Below are 23,510 nucleotides of genomic sequence, written 5' to 3'. Positions count from 1 at the left end.
GTTTATAAGTAAACCACTTCTCTCCAAAGTGCTGTATAAATTCTTGTGCAGATAAAACTAGTACAATAAGAATTCAACTCAAAGTCATTCCATGCAAAAAAGCTTGTTGGAGTGACTAGTAGGACTTTTATAAGGCTTTCAAAATTCCTGAGCGAAAGAGAAAACAGCAAATTGCTACAGATTAGATCATACTGAAGGGCTTGTTTTTGTGGTTGATCTCATTAGAGATGTTCTCACATCTTCCACCCTTGTTATAAAACCTATAATAAACATGATCACAGAGCTAATAAATTCAGTATATAGAGAACTGCAACAACCATCCGATATGGTATATGTGATCATCTTTACAAGTGTTCCTTTTAGTTTCTGTTCAGGATTATAGCACTGAAAAGTTTAATTCATTTAATTCACAATAAATATGTCTAAAATTTTCAAAGACAAAAAGAAATTGCAAAGCGGATAAAAGTTGAGGAGGAGTGACGATATTTGCTTTAATATATCAAACTCAGACAACTGGAATTATCACCATATCTTCCCACAACAAAGAAAGAATAGAGATCTCATTAATTTTTTCTTTAGTTTTCAAAGTTAAGACTTAAATGGTTTTTTCCCCCCAACGTGTAAAAGAAAGGAAGAATCCTATATTAGAGCATCAGTTTGGAAAATTCACTAGGCAAGACCTTATGTAAGAATTCAGAAATGCAGACTCTTCCCTCTTTGTTTTATTTATTTATTTTGAGAGGCATTTGGATATGAATGTCACATTAACTATCTCACATTTCTCTTCACATTATCACCTCTTGATTTACTCATTGTTTATGGTAATGTGGCCCTCAAACCGTAGATCTGAGTGTAACATCTGTCACGGCAGTTACTTCAAGCTAATGTGACTCAAGTTGTGGTTCTGAAGTTAAAATGTTGATATACAATCTAACTGCAGCCACAGTAAAGATGTCTCCTGCTTTTGGTCACATACTCTGAAAAAATGTTACAGCTCAAGCTAATTATGTAAACATGTGGAGGAATCATTTGGATTGAGCCATAGTTGATTTAAAGTAATCTGCAGACATCAACAGCAAACGTTTGGTACTGACAGAGTGCACATAAAAGTAGTAAACAATGTGAAATAAAGCATTTTCTTCTTAAAATAACTAACACATTACAGCTGTGGTTACCTTTATGGTCTGCCTGTTGACTTCCTGCTTGTGCTTTTTTTGCTCTGCTTTTACTGTTGCTGGAACATATTGTACCTCATCTAACAGCTACTGATTTTTTTCATTAAATTCAAAATGCACTTTTTTTTTTTATAATCCTGGTGTAAGATGTGTGTCCAGCAGAGAGCTGTGAAGGTGAGCGAGAATAAATTGGTCACCTCCAACCGTTTTACTCCATGGTACTCGCCTACTATTTTTTTGTAGAATAACTTTTTTACTTAAAGTGCATATTTTATCTGTAGCCAGTAAGTTGAAACACATGTATTTGGCATATTTATGTGTTAAAAAAATAACTTTTAAAATAAAATGGCCAATGGCCAGAGGCTTGTGTACAGCTGGGACTGGGGGGGTTTGTGTCTGTTTTCGTTTTGCAAGTGTGTGGGCATGTGGATATTTATGTCCAATGTGCTTACTGCCAGACAAAACCAGTCCAGATTTAATGTAGTTTATTTATTATAGTAATCCTATTTACAGGATAGAGGATAGAAAAAAAAAAGGTTTAATTGTTACCAAAAACGGATATTAGTGATTTAAAAACAGTGAAAAGAATATGTTCATTGGGCTCTAAAATATGATCTACAGTATGAGCACTAAAAATGTTTAACACAACCAAACACGTTATTCTTTTCACCCATAACACCTTTCTTTGCTGCACAATTTCTGGTTTATTTAAAACTCTAGGGATACCACAGCATACCACATATATCCTACCATGGTCACTGTAATTTCAGGGAGAACTTGAAAATGTCATTCACCTAGAACTTTATTAGGGGCTTGAAGTTCCTAATGATGAAACTGGATGTGGTCAACATCACCACCCCCATCCCCGCTTTCCCTTTGATTAAAAAGCAGGGAGGATGATGATGAGCTCATACTGTGAGGAAGTGATTTTGCCATCTGAATGTGTCGGAAGGAGCAACATCTGGCTAAGCCCAGGAAGCAAAGCAGGATGCTTGCAGGCCAGGTTTTAGCATTAGCAATGGAACTGAGCCAACCATAACTTGGATTGGAAACTGTAACTGGGTTTGGTACCTGACCACCCTTTTACCAATATAACATCGGAACCTCATTTTTCCCTGTGTCATTTCAAATGCCAAGGACCCACCCTTTAGATTTTGCATCTGGGTGAGCAGCTGCCAGCTGCATGTGCTGTTTGGAGTCTATTGAAACGATGAAATGATAGACCATTGTCATAACTTTGCCTCCTTTTTCCCCCTTTTCATTTATTGTCCTGTCCAAATTAACAGCAGGAATGTGCTCTGTAAAAAAAGAGACTTGCAGAGGCTTGTGTACAGCTGGGACAGGGTGTGTGTGTGTGTGTGTCTGCTTTCATTTTGCAAGTGTGTGGGCATGTGGATATTTCTGTCCAATCTTCTTATTGCCAGGTTATTTCTCTATGTCTGTAGCTCAACAGAGTGTATTCAGTGTGTAAATATGTGATTTGTTCCTCACAAATCACATGCAAACATGTCATGAATGGCTTATATTCCTCATCTGGGCTTTGATTATAACCTTAAGTACCTTGTTGGAACGCAGGTGTGTTTTGTGGATTGGCTCCTCTGATCTGTCCGGCAGGGTTTGTCTTTGTCTGGCTCTGTCTGTCAGTGCAGATCACTGTGATCCAGATGTTTTGGTGTGGGTGGATCCCAGCATACCACAATTACTCCCAAAGTTCAGGTAGGCCTGTATGCCTCCTTCTTTTAGGTCACATGAACTCAGCTTCAAAGTTGTGAAACTGACCTGAAATCGAGTGCTCACTAGGATACAACATGCCCCTTTCCGCCATGGTCTTGTTGTTCCGTTCCTATTAAAGTTTCAGGACATTCCATTTGTCCTGGCCACAGCTGTTCATGGGTAATGAAAAAAACAACAACACACAAATACATAGATTGATAAAGGGGGTGTATTAATTATTTCCCCTTTCTGCTGCCTAATGCAAAGAATAGTCTTGTCTCTTATAGTGCTGTTGCTGTCTCGTACAGTCTCCGTGATTACTGGGGCTATATGCGGCAGATAGAAGATTAAGTCCTTTGAGCTAAAAGAGCTTAAAAACTGTTTTATCTCATCTATAAAATCAGACAAACTAGGACTGTATTGCATCTCACTTAATTTAATTTCACAGTGATGCACATGCAGTGTTTTTTGAATGGATGTGTCCATTCTGTTACTTAGTTTAAATGTTGGAAATTTATCATTTTTTTCTGCTGTGATGATATTTTCTATAGGACTCAAGCAAGAAGAGGGTCCACATACTCCTCTCATCAGCAAACTGGGACCTCCCGTACTGTCAAGCGTTATCCCTCATCCTCTGAGCCCATAACCTCCAATGCCCTGCCCAGCGGCAACGGCTTTGCTAACAGCCATGGTAGTGAGAACAGACACAGGTATCCCCACAGAAACGGACAAAGCAATACACCGTCCCTCAATGCTCAGAGACCTTCCAGCGACGGCCATATGCAGGGACAGTTCAACAATGTCTTACATCCAACTGGTAAGTAGAAGAAAGCACACATTTCACAACAAATTCTGCCTATTTTGCCACAGTTTCAAATGAAATCAAATTAGAGATGTACACATCACAGTTTTTTCGACTGACTTAATGGTTATTCCACAAATTTCATTAGTTAATGGTGAGGTTGTGAAGTTTCAGTGTAACATATACGATATTTGATTGAAGTATTTCTTACTGTAATGGGTTATCGATTATTTTCTGAGACGTTGAAATACAGGGTCAGTGTTTATAATAAAAATCAGATTACAGAGTGGACATTGAAAAACAATTACTGCACTTTTTGTTTTTATTAGCATGATTGGTACTACTAGTATTACTAAAAATAAACTCAAATGGATGAATTATAGCATTTTTGCTTTAGTATGTTCAGCCTTCCTGTTATCTATTGAAAATCCTCCTCTCTCTTGCAGCCTGATGTTTTAAGGTATCATAGAAAATTCTGTTTACTTAGGAATAGCTTCTAACTTTCCTGTGCTTCTCCTGGTTTCATCTTAAATAGCCAACTAAATCCTAAAGTAGTTTTGAGTCTTCAACACTGTGACAGGGTCTGCAACGGAGAGTCAACCTGGTAGCTCTTGTTATGTTTACAGACTGGAAATAGAACAGGATTTCTAAAGTTTCCAACAGGCTACAGCACATCAAGCTAAAGATCAACAGATGCTGGTCTCCAGATGATTTCTATAATACAAACACACCCTGTTAAACTGGGACATAACCACATTAGCCTCTGTGGTCAGCAGCACTCAGGCAGATGTTTTATATCATTGTTGTATTCATTGTGGGTCATTAAACTAACTTCTCCATAATGATGTGCGCTGACCTCTGGTGCCTCTTCTTGCAGCTGAAACACTTTGACCTTAATAATTTCTACATTTTACTCTCAAATGTTGTATCCCATGGAAACAGCTGTGTGAAGTTCTGGCTTCTGTTCTTTTTCTTGCTGTGTGCCAGGGCAGCGGCTGTTGAATGCATTCCCACCATTACACTATGTTCACATGCACTTACTCTCTCTTTGTCTCCCTCACATACACACATCCAAAACACCTTCTGCAAGAGATAAAGCACTTGGAGCACGGCCCAACACCTAACAGTTCTCTTCTCCAGCCCCTTTCCCTGGCCTGTGGCACATCGCTCATCCGGCTGCAACATGCCACGGGCTGACCGTCAGCACACACCCTTGCGTACTTATAAACCTCCTGTTGATCCAGATGAGGAGTGTGTCACTGAGAGGCTGAGCTGGAGGAAAGATGCAGCTCTTCTACAGCCCATTTCTTCTGCTTCTTCTGAAGCAGATGTGCTTGTGTTTTCCAGGGGCGAATCTCACTTCCAACTTGGATCGTATTAAGATTGTCTTCACACCTATGGTTTGCCGGAGAGTGTGCAGCGGCGGACGGTGCTATAACAGCTGTCAGAGGGGAGATGTCACCACTGTATACAGCGAGAACACGCCACAGCAGCAGCAGCCAAAGAACCAAGGCTACAGACTCTGTGAGTGTTGACTCCCGGCCCTCAAATCCTGCTTTTCTTCTTGTTCATTTTATTTTTTTTTTTCTTACTCTTTCTGCCTTCTTTCCACTGTTTACTTTCTAATTCACACACACTTTTTGTGTGTCTCGATTCTATTATCTCATTCTTCTTTTATGAGGTGTGCTGGACAAAATGGATTCCCAGTAGCATGCTGTCTTTTCTGCACACTAAGCTCAGTGAGCAACCAGAGTGGTGTAGATTAATCCTGAGCTCTATATTAAAACTGAGAAATAAAACAGCAACTGATAATGCCTGTGTTAAAGAGTAGGAAAGCCGTGTAAAACTGGGCTAATCTCTTGTCATAGACACACACGTGGAGCTGGTGGTCCCACGCTCCCGGCACTTAGCCCCATCTCTTTGTGGTTTGCACCTTGTGGTTGGTCCCGCTGTTAACCATTTAATGTGCTCTCTGGGAGAGCAAAAATGAATAAAAGAATTGACGGAGAGGCAGAAGGAGAGAAAGAGTAGCAGCATGAACAGGATTTTTATGGGGATTACATTAAACCTGCCATTTATCCAGAAGGCTTTGCTTCAAATTCACACAGAACGGTATCCATGGGAAGGGAGAGGGTGGTCAGTGCAAGGGTAAGAGTGTCACACAACTGGTTTTTCACATCAGGTTTAAGGATCTAGTTAAGAATATGTTATAGGGAGAGAAAAGTTAGGTGTGTTTGCCACACATGCAAACATCTACATCCTTCATATACCTCCAGTGACATGTTGTTTTTGTTTTGTTATATCTCCCATACTGTATATTAAGTTGCACAGGGGGAAATTTAGGGGTCAGTTCATAAAAACTATATGTAAGTTGCATCCATAGCAGGTTTTCTTTTGTTTATAAAAAGATGGACTCAGTAGGATGTTGACTTAGACATGTGATTAGTAGGTACCCTATTCTTGCTGCAGGGAATAGTAAGACTATCTATGCAGACTTCAGAAGCTTTGTTGTTTTTGAATTGTTGGATAGGTAGGTAGATGAAAGGAGTTACCAGGGGTGTCAACCAGTTTTACATTTTTACAAATTTTTGACTAATATATTTTTGTATTTGTGGTATTTTGTCTTATTGACCATCTCATTGCTGTAAGTTATTGTGAAACTTTTTTTTTTTTGCACATCTATAGTAAAGAGATACATTTAGTTGTTTTTTCTTGCAAAATTGATGTCAGTCATATTAAATTGAAAACATTTCTAGGTTTGTACTTTGAGTGGGCCATTCTGATAGATGAATGCCCATTCATCTCACTCATTCCTTTATACTTTTGGCCTCATGTTTGATTGTCTTCCTTAAAGCTAAAACTGCCAGCCCATTCTCAAGCATTCTGTAGCCTCCAATATGTTTTCTTCCATGGCTGCCAGATATTTAGGTTCATCCAGCTTATTCTCTGCATCGACCAGTTTATTTCAGCCTGCTAAGGAAAACTTTTCCACTATATGCCACCCTCATTTTCTGTGGTAGGAATGCTGTGGTCAAGGGGAACTATGAATTCTTCCATCAGATATTGTGTTTCGGTGAAGTTTTTGTTTCTGACAAGAGGACCTTTTTTCTCTCTTGTTTACTGTGTCCCCTAAATAGGTTGTGGGGACTTCCTTTGGGTTTTCTTTAAACAATAGATGTTTTCTTGAATGCCACTCTTCCAGAAAAATACATTTGTGGAGTACACAACAAAGGGTTTTCCTGTGAACACTCTTCCACCTGAGGTCTATGCAGTAACTCCTACTTTATAGTAAAGCAATAGCAACTTTAAGTTCTAGTGAATGCTGCCCAGAGAATCTTATCAGGACTTCAAGGACAAAGAAGATTCCTTGTCCAACAAAATGCAAACAGGTTATAAATATTTAAATAAAATAAATGACCAAGTCATAGGCTAAAGCCTTTTTGTTGGAATTAAAGCAAATTAAATGCATTCAAATGTTATTTCCCGGTAAGTGCATTGTTTTTGAGCCCTGCATTCAATCTGATCTTGAGTGGTCCTCTGGATTTTAGAAGCTATGACAGAAAGCAGCCCCCCACTCTTTTTATTTCAGTCAGTCTATCATATCATACTTTGACTGTAGAGACTAAGAGTGGCATTGCTATCAATAATATCAGTAGTAATCAGGATATTTATTAATGCATTCATCAGCAGTACAATCTAAATGGTTCTGCATCTTCTGCTTTATTTGACAAAAATGTTGAAACTGTATTCAAATTGCTATTTAAGTCAGATTCCTCTGTCAAGCCTCTTTTTTTTTATTTTGAGCTTTTTTGTCACATTGTATCTTCCAATTTTCTTAATTATTTTTAAAACTCACCCTGGAGGTGCAGCCAGGCTTAGCCCAGACCTTGTTTAACCCCTGCGATTAATGTGCCGTGTCATACTTCTGTTGTTATTGTAAATATACAGGAAGGGCTTTATTTACTAACAAACTGAGCACAAACTAAGCGTAAAACACAAAAATAACAAAATGATACACCAGCAGGATGAGGCAAACTTGTAAAAAACTTTGTATACAAAAGGAGTGAGCTACTGGCACATGAATGAAAAAAAATGTCACATATACCTTTAAACCATGCTTTTACTTTATGATCTTAACTGCAAATCCAGCTGGCTTATTAGTTATAAACAGGCTGTTGCTATAGATTTAGATCCCTATTAAATGGATTATAGAACAAGTGGTTGATATTCCAAACACTTCTTGACAGAAGCCTCCCAAAAAGATTACATTCCCTGCACTTCATCCGCCTCCCAGTGCAGTATGCTTCTTCATGCCTCTGTCTATTCTCCAGAAATCTTGAGTGATTACATAAAAGCATGTGTTAATAGAACATAAGCTGGAATTCTGTAGTGCCCTGGGTGTGTGTGGATATCCAGGAATGTTGAGTAGACACCAAACAGCTATCTCATGCTGTTGTTATGTTTCCTGCATGGTGCAATAAACCCTGAATGAATAATTAGAACAGCCTCTCTGGATTCACACCCTGTTCCTTTAAAATATACTGCAGTCTGTTTATGAAGTGAAAAGTGTATTTCTTTACAGGCTGCTAAATGGTCAGACAGAGTCATCAGAACTATGTTGGTCTAAGAATAATTCATGCCAGGCTGGAACTGGTCTGACAGAGCAGCATGGACACATTGAGTTTTAATAGCCCCCTTTAGCTGATAATTTAGCTGGCATGTGGAATTGCAGGAGGCCTTCCTGTGTGTCTGACCTGCTGATTTTCTTTGGCTGAGTCCTGTGTTTCCTATTGGTATGTTTCTTTCTCTACCAATTCCACTGTTTTCTATTAAAATATTTCTTACTAATCTCTTATAATCGTCGTTTCCTGGATCTTTATTTTCCATTCTCCTCTCTTGCGTACTCCTGCAGTGTTCCTGCTTTTGATGTTGTTTACATGGAGCTCATTTCTCAACATGCCATCGAGACTATGCAGACTTTCTATAATTCCTGTTTTGCACCTTGTTAGTGTCGGACTGTCTGCCTCGAAGAGACAGAGAGGATGCAGCTCACAGCATGATGCTGCAGCAATGAGGCCCTTTCATCATCTAATAAGTTGATATTTGGGATATCTGTTATCCTTTAAATAAACAATCATATGTGTGACTGTTTTATTGCAGACTGCTAAAAAATTTCCTTCTTAGATGTATTGATGTCCCAGAAAAATATTGGTTCACATTGCAGGGAATATATATATTTTTTTACTTTCAACTTCTTTGATGTTTTGTGGTAGAAGAGGTCATGTCAGAGCTAATCTGTGGATGGGAGCAGATCCAGGAATTCAGGGGGTTCACCTGGCACCCATCTCTTAAGCCAAAAGTTAAGACCTTTAAAAGGTTTAATAAAGCAGTGCATCTGGCTGCTCCAAATGCAACCAATGAATCAAACTGTAAACAGCTATTATTAGGAATACCAATTCAAGCGGTGTGGCAATAAGGAACAAAGCTGGCATTTTATAAATGTCACCTGGAATGAGTTGCCTGGAGGTGAACAGCAGGACCACTGGCTACTGTTTGCAAACAAACCTTACCAACAGGAAGCCTTAGGCCCTTCCTATTAGCTCTGACCCTTATGTTCCTTGTTACCTGCTCCTTGTTTTTGACAACCAATGGACAATTAAAAATGGGAGTTTTATTTTTTTCCTGTCATTCACTTTTTGCTTCTTTTCACAGTTTTCTGTCAAATCCCCTGCATGAATGGAGGCAAATGCATTGGAAGGAACCTGTGTTCGTGTCCAACAAACTCAACAGGGAAGTTTTGTCACCTGTCGGTACCACCACCTCCCAGACCCACTCCTCACATCCACAAACATACGGGACACCAGGGAGTGAAATCGCCTTCCCATTCCACATACACTTTGCCATTATCCAATCAGCAAGGTAAATACATGGGAACATCAACAGGGGGAAATTATTTTTGAAATGATAAAAAAAAAACTAATGGGCAATCGAATGTCTCTTTTAAAGACTATAGCGGTTTACCTCTTAGCTGTGGTAGGCTGCTTCTTTTGTATCCTCTTTAGGGTTAAAACACACTAATAAGTCTTCCAGGCAAGACCCAAGTAATACCTCTATTTTCATAAAAAAGCTCATATTCTAAAGTACCGCAGCTTTATTGTAAACTCTGTTTTTATAAATTCTTTATCCAATATCACATGGGCATTATGCAGTATTTAAACAGAGACTAACATTATTTAATGGGAATTAGAGAGAGATAGCGGAGCTGAATCATATGCTTTAAAAGGAATGAACTATTTTGAGTCAAAGTAACTCTTTCAATGAAAATATGCAGTAAGATAAGTTTTATAATATTATTGCTGTTTCACATGGTAAAACAATTGGTCATATACCACCTTTTGTATATATCTCTCATGTAAATAATCAGTGCTTCCTTTGTTATTAAATGTCCAATGCAAACCCACTGATGATTTAAAGGTTTATAAAATTGAATTTTATGCCACTTTTAGCACAGTAAAGAGGACTGACTGTAACATCAGACACTGAGAACTGAGAGTTTTCTATTTAGTATAGAGAATTCATTTTCAAGGTAATCATAATTAACAGTAACAGCAGTAAGAGATTAAGAAAGTGAAACACAACAGCTCAACACTAAACTATTTATCCAGTTTATAAAAACAAAGTCACAACATTTTATGAAGGTATTTTGCTAATTTGGTTTTAATCATTTTCGCACAATTAGTATGTTGTTAGCAACTCAAACTCTAACAACCTTGCTCTGTAACTGCTGAATTATAAATATGCATTTCCTCAGGGACACCCAACAAGTCGCTATCAGAGGTCGAATCCTCTAAAGAGTAAAAATTTTCCGTGACGTCACTGCAAACATGTTATATGACCAGCAGCCACACAGGAACATGGCTTGTAATTCATTTGCTTTCAGCCAAACATAAGTTTCAAGAATTTGTATGGTATCCACTACAGGGTCCAGTATGATATTGGATTAAATTAGTCCCACTACTACTATCAACATTATTCTAGATACAAATTCTTGTCCTCTAAAGTCTTACAGGGCTTGCTTTTGATTTTCAGTTTTCATCGGGTAGAGCTCTGCTCCTGTGGGACAGATGTTGAGGCCAGACTATTTTAAGCGAATGAACTAATGAATGACTCAGTGGAAGTCCTCACATAGTTTGGATAAGGCTTCTTTTATCATAACAGCAGCGGTTATCAGAGCTGAGAGACAGCACGTTCTTTTATAAATATGAAAATGAAAGATTTGCTACTTTACTTCCCCCTTTGGATTAAGTAGTTTTTCCCCCATTTAATAATGTTATTATTGTTGATATCTTAAAGCAGATTAAGATTATTAGAGCCAGACATCCATGTTGTTTTGTCACTGCATATAAGTGTGTGGGTGTGTGTTCTTACCCAGAGGCAGAGAGCCTTGTTAGAAACTCTTGATAAAATCTGAATCTTTTACTTGGACGTTGCTCACTGTCTAAAATATTATGATTTATGGGAGTGGGTCAGGATTCTGGGAAAAAACCCTGGCACACCCTGAAGATAGATGCTTCCCCTTCTGTCAGAAAGACAAAAGGGCTCGTTCTAGACATTGCAACATCTTCTACAGTAAATCTGTTTTTGGTATTTCAACTGATTTGATTTAAACCAGAAAATCCTAAACTTCTTGTATTCTCCTTGTTGTGTAGTAGTTTACTGACAGGAGTTCTCAGTCTACTCTTGAGCTTATAATTTGCAGATGAAGCAAGTATTTGTTGAAGAACTTTGTGGTCGATGTTAGCTGATAGCTTAAAAATTGGAGAATGTAAATACAATTTGTATGCTTTAGATGTTGATGACTCGACTCATAATATTGCATATTTCAAAATGTAAACCATCTGCTGTTTTGTGTAAACTCTGGATGTCTCTGTCCCAAGTGTCTCTCCACCCATCCTTGGTAAACGTCCACATTCAGCATCCGCCAGAAGCTGAGGTCCACATTCACCAAGTAGCCCGAGTCCAGCATGGACAGAGACCAGCTATCACTGAGGGGGCTCACTCTGTCCAACAGCGCTCCCAGCCTGGAAATGGACATGAACACACAAAGGAACAGAACGGCAGACTAACGCTCAGCAATGGTCACTCGAACGGTCACAGTACGACTCCTATCCTGCAAAATGGAAACATTGGAAGATGCTTTCAGGAAACAGTGGATGGACAGGTATTGTAATAAGTAACAGTGGATATTAAGAAACAACATTTACGTATTGTTGTCATACCTTTCTCTCACTTTTTTTTCCTACTGTGGGCTCTTACGCGTGCTCCACATCAGTTTCAAATAATGTTCTTAACTTCAGATAGTTGCCTAAATGATCCTCCCAAGCCTGATGCATTCCATCTGCGCATAAGTGAGCGCACGTTCATTAGAATTGCAAATCTGCATGGCTACTGCCCCGATGATTCCATATAAGGCTACGACTTTCAGCGCTTGGCAGACAGCGCTAATTTACAAAAATGGCATTAAAGACAAAGTGAAAGAATCTTTAGCAGTTTGGGTATCAAGGTTCTACTGACCAATGAAATTGATTAAAGGGTTAAAGGATTAAATGAATTAAAAGACCAATAAAAGCCAAGAGCACAAATGCTCTAAATGCTGTGTCACAGAAACATATGTTGTAAATGCTTAATTGGAGTTTGCCATCAACCAATGTAACAAAACATTCTGTTAAATGTCCTTTTAATACACACAGACGTGTACTGTACATCACCAGATCCCGTCTGCTCGCCCTTCATTGCACTCTCCATCTCTCTCATACAAACATATAAACATAAAAATAGTTTATGGCCAAACTCTAATTTGAAGAATTCAGACAGACCCAAACCAAAACATTCCACATTTTGTGTAACAACAAAGCCAAGGCGCAATGTTATGAAGTGAACTGAATGGATGTCTAACTGTTCAAAGTTTAAAACGGAAACATACTCGTGAACCTTTCAGAATGTTATTTCAATATTAGATTAGTTTCACATAGAGCTTATTGATTACATTTTTTTTTTTACATCAAATTAAAACAGTGCCGCCTGGATACTGACATGCCACCTGCAGGTGTAATGATATGGTTCTGTAATCAGAGAATAAAAATTTAATTTATAAATTCTGTGTTTCGTAACGCTTGAGGGTAGGAAAAAAGATTCTGTGGTAAAAGACATGTCCAACCACTGTATACTTTTGAGTGGTGCACATGCATCAGTGCCCTCTTCTTCGCAAAAGTTCTCTGAGCTGGAAACGCCTCTTCTTTTCAACTTTTCCAGTTAGGTTTATCAGGATTGTTTTCAGCCATTGATGCTCAAGTTTACACAAAACAGTGAACAAATGGCCTCAAAGAGCCGCAGCAGCAAACAAGCATTGGAGTACTTTTTCGTGCTTCGACGTAATGGCACACCACTAGCCAAACAGCCTATGAGTTACACTTGGAGCCTACGTAAATAACGAACTGGGGGTACGTACGCAAAATGTTTGATTGACAAACAAGTGTCCATTTTATACAGTTTAAGGATAAAAAAAATTTTGGGCGGGTTTCAAGGTTTGGTTGATGTTTGAGGACCCTGATGCAGAGGCAGAGAGGCTGAGGAGATTTCTTGCAGTTTTAATGATGAAAAAACAGAAAACAAAGGCAGGAATCCAAAAATCCAATTAATAATGTAAATCAAACAGAAACTGGGGAAACCAAACACGAGGAGCCAGGGAGAGACAAGGGAGGTAAACAACAGCATGGGAAGACAGCAATGACAAGGAACCAACAAGGAGTGACAGCAGAGGGAGAGTATAAATAGCTGACTGAGACAAAGGCAGGGCTAACGAGCGGATAAGGAGCAGGTGTGAGAGGAGACAATGAGGGAGCCAAGGAGAAAGGAACACATAAGAGGGCAACAGAGGACAACAACAGAAAAACCTGAGAACTAACATAAATCTAGAAACTACAACAAAATAGGAATTAAACCAATGAAACTAGAAAACAAGGAGCAAAGTAAAGTACAACAGAACCACGACCATGACAGCAAGGGGTCCATAAGTGCAAGAATGCCAGCCATCAGTAATTTTAGATGAATCTGGACACCTAATTTCTGAGAAAAATCCTCATTCATACCTTTAATGACGTAGCCTAATATAATGGACAATTCCTTCTAAGTGAAAGAAAGGTAGCCTTCTAGTGAAAAAATAGTTTTGGTAACAGCTGACTGAGCACTATGTCAAGTCTGGAACTCTTTGTAAAATTAAAAATTTCTTCATACCTGAGAGAAGATGCAATGTTTAAACTTTCATGACTTGGTATTTTGGATTACTCTAAAACTTTGATACTACAGTGTACAAAGGGGACAAGTGGTTTATCCTTACAGTTTTTCTGCCTTCTCTAAGATCTGCTGTCTGCAACAGGAACTCAGGACATGACAGTGATTTGAACTGCTGATTGCAATGAGGGCTATGCAAGCCAAAGTCAAGCTCCTTGTGTGTGGTCCTGAGCTTGGTCATTAAAGTTGATTCTGATTGTTTTTTCTTTTTTATCATTTAGATCTTATGGGCACAGGCCAAGGGAGAAAATTACTGTAAAGGCAGCCATTGTCCAAGGAAAGGTTTTGAAAGCTTCTGGAGAGCATGTAGATGAGTGTTTTAATCTAAATAAGATAATGTTTTGCTCACTTGAAGCAAAACCCAAAGAGATCATTATTTGCTTTTAATCATCCGGACTAATACAAAAGTTAGAAAGTAAGCAATTAAATTAGGTTGCAAATAGTTTATTTGTGTAGAATTTGCTAAATGTGTTTCACAAATATGAAGAACTTGAATAAAGGTCCTGTTTGGCCTTTACTGTCAAATCAGAGGACTTCAAAAAAATACATTCATTCACTACAGTCATTCATATATTTACACACACTTTTACACCCTGGTAGTTACATTGAAGTTACATTGTAGCCATAGCTGCCCTGGGGCTCACTGAAAGAAGGAAGGCTGCCATACACAGGTGCCACCCTCCGACCACCATCAGCAGTGCATGCAATTCGAACATGCCCAAAGACACAAAGATAGAGAGAGCTAGATCTGGGGTTACAACCAGCTACATTCAAGGATGCAGGATTTTGGATGCACTGTCACCCCTACTAAAGTTAAACCATTAAAACCAAATACTTTCTTTGCAAAATTGGTTGAATTCTACTAAATTATTACAATAATTTTGCCTAAAGTGGAACTAAACCGATGCCAAAGCTAAACCCTGCTATTTGCAACTTAAATGCTATGAATACCAGAGCTCTGAAAAAGATTTAACTGCTTATACTGGACTTCTGTTTAATGAAATCTATATTATTCTGACTGATATTTAATTTCTTCTTCACCAACACAGTGACCAAAACAGTCAAATTAAGCTGTTTTTTGTGCATAGAAGAGATTTTGAAAGTTAGTTTGTATCACTCAAGGCAAAAACGTCATTTTACTTTTGTACTTAAGTTCAAAGTAGAATGAGTAGTTGTTTTTAATCTTTTATTTAAATAAAGGAGCTTTATTTAAGTAAAGAATGTGAGTACTTTTGACACGCCTGGCTGAAACCTAAACATTAAACAAACTGTGCCGTTTTTGACATGAGGAAAACTCAATTGCAGTAGCCAACCCAAATATGTCAACACTGTGATGATAAAATTTTGCGGATTAAACAAGCTCAAATTAAAACCTCAAAGATTGTACAGTGATCTGAATACACAACCCTTAAGGCCCAGCTCAGACAGTCTATCTATAAATAACTATAGTACCTAACTGCTTTGCTTTCCTATGTCAAAAGATAATAACTATATTATTAGCCACTATTTGGTTTTGCTATAACTCATTAAGCATATTAACTTTTTAACTTATTTTACAAGGTGGCATGTAAGCCTTTTTCCTGCGGAGCATAGCGAAGATGTGTCACTAATTAGTAATTGTGCCCTCAGTCTTCAACATGTTAAGTTTTGAGAGAGTTTGACAAATGCGATTGATTCATATTAGCTATATTCCTTTAAAATAACCTTTAAAATTACATTTTTATAATGTAAAAGCAAGATAAAGTATAGAAACTGCAAACGCTATGTACTGATACCCAGTTGGAAAAGAGATGTCTATTCATGAGGTTGGATAATGTTAGAGCTAGTGGAGCATCTGATTACTTTAATGCTATTTGCAGCTATTTTTGCATGCTATCTTTAACATTGTGACCTCATGGTCACAGTGTTAAAAAAAAGAAGCAGAATCTGGGCACAAAAGAAGCATAAATATGCATAAGGATAAAGTTTTTCCCTTTTTTCTGCCAGTGAGAAATCATATTTCCAAATGGGAATCTGCTGTATTAGATCATAGGTATCAGCTAAAATTCTAAAAACCATCATGAAAAAGACCCAAATGAGGCATGCAAAGATGTTTATAGAAGATTTAGGTTTGCAAAACTGGACTCTGTCTTTGTTGAAATGTTTTCTTCAAGCATTCTAAAATAGCTTTGCATACAGCCTTGCCATTGTTAAAACATTTTAAAGATAAACAACTATGCAAACTCTAACTTGTAATCCTAAGAACTTGCCTCACAGATTTAAACATTGCTTTGTGTTGTTGCAGTGTGGCAAACCTCTGCCAGGGCTAACCAAACAGGATGACTGCTGTGGAAGTGTGGGTGCCTCCTGGGGTCTGAACAAGTGCCAGAAGTGTCCAACCAAACCAGGTAATCCTTAAGTTTAGAAACAATCAGACAGAACACATTTTTTTTCTTAACCTTGGTTATATAACCTGTTTAAATCTGATGCATATCCAATTTATATATTTTTCAATTCACTTTATTTTTGATTTCTTTATATTATTGTTTTGCTAGTTGCTTCCTATAGCTTGTAGGGGGGAATTACCAATTGATTTGGTCAACTGCCAATGTTTGTTTTCGATAAATTTTATTTAATTTTATTTATAACCTCTTCCCATACAGTGAGACATAATGAAATAATTCATTGGGTAAAGTTGTACCAAACCAGCAAAAAGAAAGTATCAGACTAAATCTAAACTTACTCTCTAGAGACTAGAAACTTGACCAAGAAACAAGACCATTGGAACGAGTCTCAAAAATATAATGTAATGATTAAATGACTGTCCCCTCAGAGTAACCATAGCTTATTGAGAGGCAGAACAGGTCAGGATCAAGTAATCAGAAACACTCAGATACACTGAAAACCCTCTCACTACTGAGATCTGACGGGAATAGCAGGCTCAGTGGTTGAGAGGCAGAACAGGTCAGGATCCGTAAATCAGAAACAATAAGGTATGCTAAATACCCTCTAACCCCTGGCTCAAGAGAACAAGAATAATCTGGATTTATAACTGGATACAAGCACTTTAAATAGAGGCAGGAGCAGGTGGGTCAGATGAGCAGTGATTCGAAACCGGGCAGAGTTAGACAGGTGAATGGAATGAATAATTAAGCCAGTCATCAGTGCCAAGATCATGAATGCTTTCAAATTGAGTGTATTAAATGTAGTAGATGACTTTAGGTATTTTCAGAATAAGTAAGATTATAGCCAACAATTGTATGTTTTTGCTGTAAAGCTAGAATTCTTACAAAGATACTTCTGAACTGTAAATTTAACAAAAGCAGATATTGTTTATCTCATTCATTTTCCATTAACTGGTGTTCCTCATTTTTGCTAATGTTCTTTAAATGGATAATAATATGTTATCTTGGGTTTTGGGCACTACCTTCCATCCACTTTAATTGGTCTTGCCCCATTCAGAAATAGAGACCTCTCTTCAAGATTACAGACTTGGCATAGATTTGTTGTTTAAAGACTGTGCACTTGTTACATGCCTGCCTTGGACTTACCTTTTATGGACTTAAGAACTACAGGTCCAAGGGGCAGGGATGTCAAGACCCAGAGTTGTGCCCCAAAGACTTTACTGTGTACCTAACTTAAAATTTCTCATTAGAGAATAGGAACTTAATTCTAATTTATTGCTTAAAAACATGAATGTTGACTTGTTTTTGTACATTTTTAACTTGGGACATAATTTAGACCTAGCCATTAAAGATTTAGGTCTTCACTTTGACATGGCCTACAAAGATTTAAGATGACTTAAATTTATACCTTGAAGACTTGAGACCCAAATCAGAGAGACACTTAAACCAGAGACTCAACTTGGATGTACATTTCCCCCTTGAACGCTAGAGACTAGACTTGAGCTTCCCAAACTTGCACCCAAAGTTATGAGACTATACTTGAACTTAGCCTCAAAAGGCTTAGAGTTCATTTGACTTATCCTTCAAGTACATTATACCTTGACTTGGACTTTAGTTCCTTAGAATTTAGATATTAATTTGGATTTGTTCCTCTCTCTTGGCCAAAACAACTTGAGACTTAGTTTAAAATGTAATTTTAACCTCCCCTCTGAATAATTGAGATTTGACTCAAACTTACTCCGCAGATAGCCTTGAAAAAACATAAACAACCATTGAAAGGGGAACAGTTGTGATAATCACTAGTAGAAAGCAGTCTTCTTTAAACAGATATATACTTGAAGCTTGCATCCAGAGGCTAAAATGAAGCGGTTTTAAGTTCCATAAAACTAAACCCTGGATGCACATAAAAACCCATTTAGCATACTGATGAGATCCTGGCAGGCGTGCCACTCGTCTTGTGGGCAACAAAAAGACCCAGTGTGGCCTTTAAAGAGTGAGAAAATTAAGGGCTCTCCAACCCAAGCTGTGGTAGGTTTGAGAAAAAACAGCAGGGTGGCTACATGCAGGCTGGGTGGGTGGCAAAACTGTCCACATATTACACCAGGGCTGCCACTCGTCCTGACAGCTCTGAATGGAATTTGTATTCACCGTTTGTCCTTGCATTGCAGATTCATTTATCTCCTAGTTTTCTCAAAAATATTATGACAATGCCCGCATATGCAGCTGGTGAGCCATGTTTGAGTGGACCTTAATCGAAAGCAGATACACACCCTTTTTGTCTCCTCCATCAATAATAGTTGTCTATCCGTTCCTTCTTGGCTCCCCCTCAGCCTGCCTCATTCCTGCTTTTTCTGTGTCTTCAGTGTGATCTCTTTTGGCTCCCAGATGTTTTCCTCTTCTCTTTCCTTTGATGTTTTGGGGGTGAAAAAAGAGTGAATAGCCTGATTGCTCCTTTTTGTGGCTGTTTTTGGAGAGGCAGCATGCTGTAGGATAGGGGTCACACGCAGGAAAACACAATAAGAATAAAAAGAGTGTTAGAAAGGAAAATCTGCAGTCAAAATGATGTCATGCAGTCTTCGAAAGGCCTCAGAGAAAGATTCAACATGATAAATACTTTCAATTCTCTTTCATTGTTATTGTTCTCAGTTTAGACTTTGGATTTATCATTAAGCTCTAGTATATTCTTTCTGAATTACTCAGCTCTGACCTTTTAGCACAGAGAGGAGTCCTACAGCTTTACAAAAGCTTTTGTGTTTCTCACTGAGTATGTGATAATTATGCCATAAAGTCTTAGATTGGGTTTCACCCAGCGGCAATGCTGCCATTGGGCGTTTTGTTGTCAGTAAAATAATACTTGGCTATAGGTTAAGCTCACCATATCATCTTTTAATACCGAAAGAAGATGATAGCTTGAGCACAAATTGATGGAGTTCAGGGCTTTTATTCTTTCCTTCTTGTCTCAACATAAACTCAGTGTATTTATGCCAGCTTTATTTGACCCACTATTTAAAACTCTTCGCTTCTGTTGCAGTTCGGGTGTGTCTCTAAAGTCTTGTTGAATCTCTTCACTGCTTATGCATTTCACTGTTGATTTTATTATGCAGCTGGACATTATTACCCTTAAAGAACAAGGAATTTATGTTGTTGTGGCAATCACTGCGTGTTTGTGTATTTGGAGGAGAGCGGTCATTCCAGAGGCAAGAATGCCAGTCTGTCCCCTCTCACTGTGAGACGAAGCCTTCAGGAGCCAGGACTTTTAAAAGTCACATGCTGAGGATTCCTGCAGTAATGAGATCCAGATCAAGCAGAACAAGCTGTAGTTAAAGCCATCCTTCTGGCTGACATGAAGAGGTGGAGTGGGTCTGCACGTAGTTCCAAAGTCATTGTATAATTGCAATTTATGAAACTGGTGTAGAGATTATTGGACTTGGATGCTAATAAAACAATTCCAGCGGTACCATCAAATTGCTTTGGCCCAAATCTGACCGAGCCCAACTTCCTGTAAGTGTAATGGCAACCTCTCCCTTACTGTATGTTTCACAGTTTATGGAGTCTCACAAGCCATTTGTTTCTCCATCTGTCACTGATGGGCAGCATCCTCCCTGTGACTCTGTAAGTCAGCGATTCTGGGAGGCTTTACATCAGATGTCCCTGGGGCAAATATTAAATGCCACACCCAAAGGGACCTAGCTTTTCCTTGATCTGTTGCCACAAGTCAAAGAGTTCATATTCTACTCTTCTTTTGGTTCTTTTTGGCAGTGATGGCAAATGACACATATCAAGTGATGTGAATGGCGCGAATTGGGTGATGAGAGCAAAGTGGAATAGCGACAGGTATGTTTGACACGAGGATAGATCGGAACGGAACTGAGAATTGAGCAAAGGAAAATTTGCAATTTTACGGTGCAGTGAAGATAAAGCTTTTTTTAGTCAAAAACTCATCCATCACTCTGCCACTGTATTCATACCTGGATCCTGGACAGACCGAAGTATTCCCACAGCTACTGGAGCAGGTGTTGGTACTGGTCAAACTCAAACTCGTACTTTGAATGCAGACTGCACACAGTTCATTACATTTTTTCTACTTCAAAGAAGATTTAAATTATCTTCTATAAGTTCCATTCACAATATAACAGGGTAGTGTAATTTTTAAAACGGAAAGTTCTCTAGTGGGCCAACAGACTACCACCACTTCCAGATTTCCCCCATGAGCTCATCCCTGCAAGATCTTCCATCAATTCCCAAAACATTCAGTCTAACCTCCACAGAGAGGCCACAGCTTGTGCTTCCTAATTTTGTTAGCTCTGATCAAACATGAATAGTTGTTAACAGCCAAATAATCCAAAAAATGGATTACTTGGCCTCTGAAACGGAACACATGGGCTGGAACAACTCCATCGCAGCTTCTCATTGTAATCTGATAGAGATGTCACATATCTCTGACAGCATTTTATGTACTGATGTTGTCTTAGTATCATTCTTTCACAGCTAAAATGATGAAGCCATTAGCTGGAAAGCAGCGTGGCTAATCACGGTAAAGCAGCCCTAACTGGGATGAGAAATTAATCCCAGTTGGAAGACGATGGATAGGAAATTTGCAAGCCATTTCTTAATTGGAGCCAAGCTATGTTAAGAAACAAGAATGCACTGTGGCATGCCTTCTCCTGGAAGGATCCCAGGTGGTTAATATTTCACAGTGAGTTGGAGATTATAAAGGAATGCAGGTCTGGTTCAAATGTGTTTGATGTGGCTCATACTGTCATTGGTACCTCTGAGCAGGGCCTTTGTCTAAATCGTCAAACTAAGCAAAAAAGATGAGGATGCATAGCTTAATGAATAAAAAAAACATGTGTTTCAGCTAATTAAAGCTATTTTTTGTGATGTAAGTTGGTGAACTATTAAAACAATATTTGTTATTTTTAAATGATCAATCTAAAGCAGCTTTACGTAAATTTTAGATTGCCATTCTAATAAGATGATTTTAATCTTAATTCAGTGTATGCACTAACAGAAGAGCCTTAGCTTCAGTAGCAGGAATTAATTAAACACACTGCATGTAATATGCTTCATCCATGTGTTGGATATAAAAAGCTTCCTTCTCTGTCAAAAAGCTAAACCATTTCACTTTATGTCAAGAGTTATTTTGGCCCTTTGTCTTTTTTATGTCACTAGTGTATCCTGTAGAGGCTTGTTGGACATAAAACTTTTCTACGAAGTTTTCTAAGTAGATCTTAGCTTTGGTGTTAACAGTTTTCCTACAAGGTTACCCTTAAGAAGAGGGTGTCCTGTTTGTATTCTATGAATGGCAATTATCCCATTTCCTTCCATCTTCCACTCTTTCTCAATTTTTCCAGTACTTTAAGTGAGAAAGCTCAGTACTGTGGTTGTCTGCAAGCAAGTCTCCTGAGAAGCTGGCATAGCGCCCTCAGGCCTCTGATTGATGGACCAGAGCACTCCATCGTCTTAGAGGAGCAGCCTAACATCTGGGAGGTCTACAGATAGATTTCAATAAATTCAGCTATTAAAGATTTCTGGATGGCTTAGGCACACAAATTACTCTGAATTCCACTTCTTCTTAGTCTGCTGTTTTTCTCCCTTAAATATTCTGTTTCAGTGTTTAAACTTGTCTTTTCATTCATAATACCCTTAAGGGCTTTTTATTGAGCTAATTAATCTTCATATCAAAACAAAACTTAAAGGACTTCCTGATTCAAGTTGGCTCAACTCAGGCAATCAAGCATTTTTTTAAAAACATGTTCAGATCAGAGAATTTAAGCAAATATTAATGATTGTTCTCTAATGGAATGCAGGACACAATTGAATGGAGATGTGAAATTAGTTAGGGGTGATGAAATCTTTTGTTTCATAGGGCTAAATGGATGGACAACAACTGGTAGGTTTTTGTCTGTCCTCCCTGTGGAACCAGACAAGTCTGGGTCCGCAGTGCCCAATGGTGACCCTAATGATGCGCAGCTTGAGCTCACTCCTGCAAGCCATTGCCTAATCAGCTCTACATTTTCTAATCAGATAATTATAGATTGAAGCATGGAAATGGCACAGTTATTAAAACTTTAAAAAAAATGTCTAGATTATTTGTAAAATAATGTTAATCCCAAGTCCAAGTTGTCCCTCTGTTTTATTCAGACACTAAACCTGGACAAATAATCGAGCAAAATCTGTTTGAAAAGGCGACATGATTTACTTCCAAAAAAGCTCTACATTTGGTTGAAAAGTGAAAACGTTGAACAGACATTGAACACTGGGTTGTTCAACATCTATTATTGGACTAAAGGGGTACAAAATCAGATTGAACAAATACAGCCCAATTTTCAACAAAAGTTGCTGGACTAAACCAAGACTATGACAACCCGACCAGATTTAGCCTAAAAACAACGTCTAAATAACGTCTGGTTCTTAACCTATGCTACAGGTGGTATTATTTTTTACCAGGAGTGTTACTCAGGGGTACAGATAATTATTTTATGGTAGAAATGGATGTAAATGCTGACTGAGAGCCTCTAAGCGCAAAAAAAGCCAAAGATGAGCTGTTCAAGCCTAGGCAAGTTTTTTTTGTATAGCACAATTCAGCACATTGACATTTCAAAAAGTGCTTCACAGTAATAAGTTTAAAAAATAGAACAATAAAAGCATATTAAAAGCAAATAATGATTAAAAAAACATGTGTAAAACAAATAAAACAATTGGACCACAACCTTAAACTAATGATACCTCAGTTAGCAGTTTAACTTTAACAGCCGAAGGCTAAATTAAATGGGCTTTTAACTTTGACTTAAAAAAACTCAGTTTTTCAGCACTTTTACAGTCTTTTGGGAGTTTGCTCCAGATAAGTTCGGCATAGGAACTGCTTCTCCATGTTTGTTTCTAGTTCTAGGTGTACAGTGTAGGCTTGAACTAGAAGAACTGAGTGGTCTGGGATGTTGATACACTGACAACAGATTTGTTACCTGTTGAGGTTCTGGTCCAGTCAGTGATTTATAGACTTACAGAAGAATTTTAAAGTCTATTCTCTGAGCTACAAGGAGCCAGTGGAAGGAGTTCGGAACTGGGCTGAGTTGCTCTACTTTC

The 23,510-nt window shown here is 38.2% G+C and overlaps 1 protein-coding gene across 2 annotated transcripts in view; it reads left to right on the top strand.

The window, feature by feature from the left end:
- Positions 1-23,510, top strand: part of ltbp2 (latent transforming growth factor beta binding protein 2) — a 127,637-nt gene that overhangs the window by 41,784 nt on the left and 62,343 nt on the right. For both annotated transcript variants that reach the window (XM_015394094.1, XM_015394093.1), the window contains exons 4-8: positions 3,440-3,705; positions 5,038-5,214; positions 9,403-9,609; positions 11,628-11,911; positions 16,325-16,427. In XM_015394094.1, coding sequence (XP_015249580.1) covers positions 3,440-3,705; positions 5,038-5,214; positions 9,403-9,609; positions 11,628-11,911; positions 16,325-16,427 — 1,037 coding nt within the window. The remainder of the gene's footprint in view (positions 1-3,439; positions 3,706-5,037; positions 5,215-9,402; positions 9,610-11,627; positions 11,912-16,324; positions 16,428-23,510) is intronic.

Source organism: Cyprinodon variegatus, unplaced genomic scaffold, assembly GCF_000732505.1.
Source record: "Cyprinodon variegatus isolate N-32 unplaced genomic scaffold, C_variegatus-1.0 Scaffold671, whole genome shotgun sequence".
NCBI lineage: Eukaryota > Metazoa > Chordata > Actinopteri > Cyprinodontiformes > Cyprinodontidae > Cyprinodon > Cyprinodon variegatus.
The sequence above is the reverse complement of the archived record's forward strand: the minus strand, read 5'-3'. Positions and strand labels throughout refer to the sequence as shown.